This window comes from Coptis chinensis, chromosome 3 (genome assembly GCF_015680905.1).
Source record: "Coptis chinensis isolate HL-2020 chromosome 3, ASM1568090v1, whole genome shotgun sequence".
Lineage (NCBI taxonomy): Eukaryota > Viridiplantae > Streptophyta > Magnoliopsida > Ranunculales > Ranunculaceae > Coptis > Coptis chinensis.
Window position 1 is genome coordinate 335,561 of NC_141458.1, and position 1,833 is coordinate 337,393.

General features: G+C 39.0%; 1 protein-coding gene across 1 annotated transcript; it reads right to left on the reverse strand.

The window, feature by feature from the left end:
• Window positions 1-411: 411 nt before the first annotated feature.
• LOC147506981 (2S seed storage albumin protein-like) lies at window positions 412-819 on the reverse strand. Its single transcript, XM_086599638.1, has one exon. The coding sequence runs from the start codon at window positions 817-819 to the stop codon at window positions 412-414; it is 408 nt and encodes a 135-aa protein (XP_086455764.1).
• Window positions 820-1,833: the final 1,014 nt, after the last annotated feature.

Here is a 1,833-nt window from a genome sequence, read left to right on the forward strand (position 1 = left end):
TTGTTTTATTTTTTTTATTTTGTCTTTTTGCAGAGATAAAATGGTAGTTTCACGTCCATAAATTAATGAAAAATAAAATAAAATAGGAGATTGTTAACGTGGCGGAGACACGTACAAAGATGCTAGTGAGCTATAATATTCGTGTTTGGCAAGGGGCAAAATTGGAAAAAAAAATTAATGACGTGATGAATTTACTGTTGAAGCCCTCGTTTTCTTTAAAGAAGTTAGATGTGATAAAAAGAAAAGATCACCCTTGATTTATTCATACTTATTAAAGCCTACAAAACACACGACGATGTGTTCACTAGCCTTTACGCAAAGCTCATAATTAAAAGCCACTGCACACAAGGATGACTATTGTTGGACATGCAAAGATTTGGCCGGAAAGGGTTTTTAAATCCCTAGCTATATCTAGGCCCATTCTTGACGCATTTCGCAGTACTGTGGCTCGACGCCGCACATCTGGGGAAGTTGTTGTGCTTTCCTCATCATCATCTCTTGCATTTGTTCACCACCTTGATAACCTCGCATGCTCTGCACGGTTTGTCTAATAGCCTCACACCTGCACTCTGGATTCACTTCTTCTAATTCTTCGCAGCATTGTTGCATTTGTCCACGGAAACTAGGCCGCGTCATGGTTGGTTGTAAATATTGCCTGCATGAGTGCATCATCATTTGGCCTTGTTGCCTACACCTTTCCGATTGGTAACTGCTTGGTTCATCAACCTCGGTCGTAGTTACAATGGTTTCGAACATTCTAGCCTCTGCTAAGGCTAGCAGAACAACGAAAACTGCACCAACAACTGCGAAACGAGCCATTTTTCACTTGAACTTGTATGCAATGAGCTAGGTATTATGAGCTTGTGTGTTGAGTGAAGAAGGTTGTGAGGAAGAAGGGGTATTTATAGCAAGTATTGAGTTTGCATGGGAAATACGTGGTGGCAAGAAAATAACACGTTGTACACAAAAAACAGGTAGTAGTTGGAGGTTGGTGCCTTTAATTTGTTTGTATCATTTGCATGAGAAATCTCTGTTACCAAGTTGATGGTAAATGGCAAATGCTTCCATCAACTGATTTTGGTGCGTTATGAAGAGTGTGGGCTTTGTTAGTATTTCAAAGATACGGGTTTGCGTATGTTTTGATCCAATTAAGATCCGATCCATATGCTATGTTCATAATACACTGTACTATTGTGGTTTGGCGCAATGGCGCACTAAACCATTATCGCACCAAACCATTGGACTGCTTGGCCCAAGTCCGTGTGGTGATCTTGTGAACATAATATATGTACGTGTTCACTTGATTGCGCATTCGCCATTTGGGAGTCTTGGGGGCTAAGTAATTTTCTTCACAAGTGATTACAGAATCTAATCTTCTTCAACACTAATTTGAACATCTTGAATGTGCCCAAAGATGGAGGTTAATTCTACTAGTAAGGCCGTAAGGGGAATTAATTAAACAATAGCAACACAGTAAAAAAAAAAAAGAAGAATAAATAATGAAGTGATCACCAACATGATAATTAGATGTAGAGAACACTTTCTAGTTCAACAGCACTACAAAAATAACAGCCATAAGAAGATATTAATTAAAGAAGTTTCTTACTGATCGAGCAAAGCCATACTAGAGAAGTGGTGAGTCCCATGTGCCCCAGAGCTTAATTAGGTGGTGCATGCACATCATTCATTCTCAAGAATATATATGTCGGATCTCCTTCCCAACATCATCGACTCTGGTAAAAGAAGTGGTAAAGTTGGATACATGGGTAAAACCATAGATATTGGTACAGTTACTGGAGACAGTTTCATAAGGTATCAGAATATGAAGACGAA

Bases quoted from the DNA above. Each gene is read 5' to 3' on its own strand.
- LOC147506981 (XM_086599638.1), bottom strand. From the start codon at position 819: ATGGCTCGTTTCGCAGTTGTTGGTGCAGTTTTCGTTGTTCTGCTAGCC.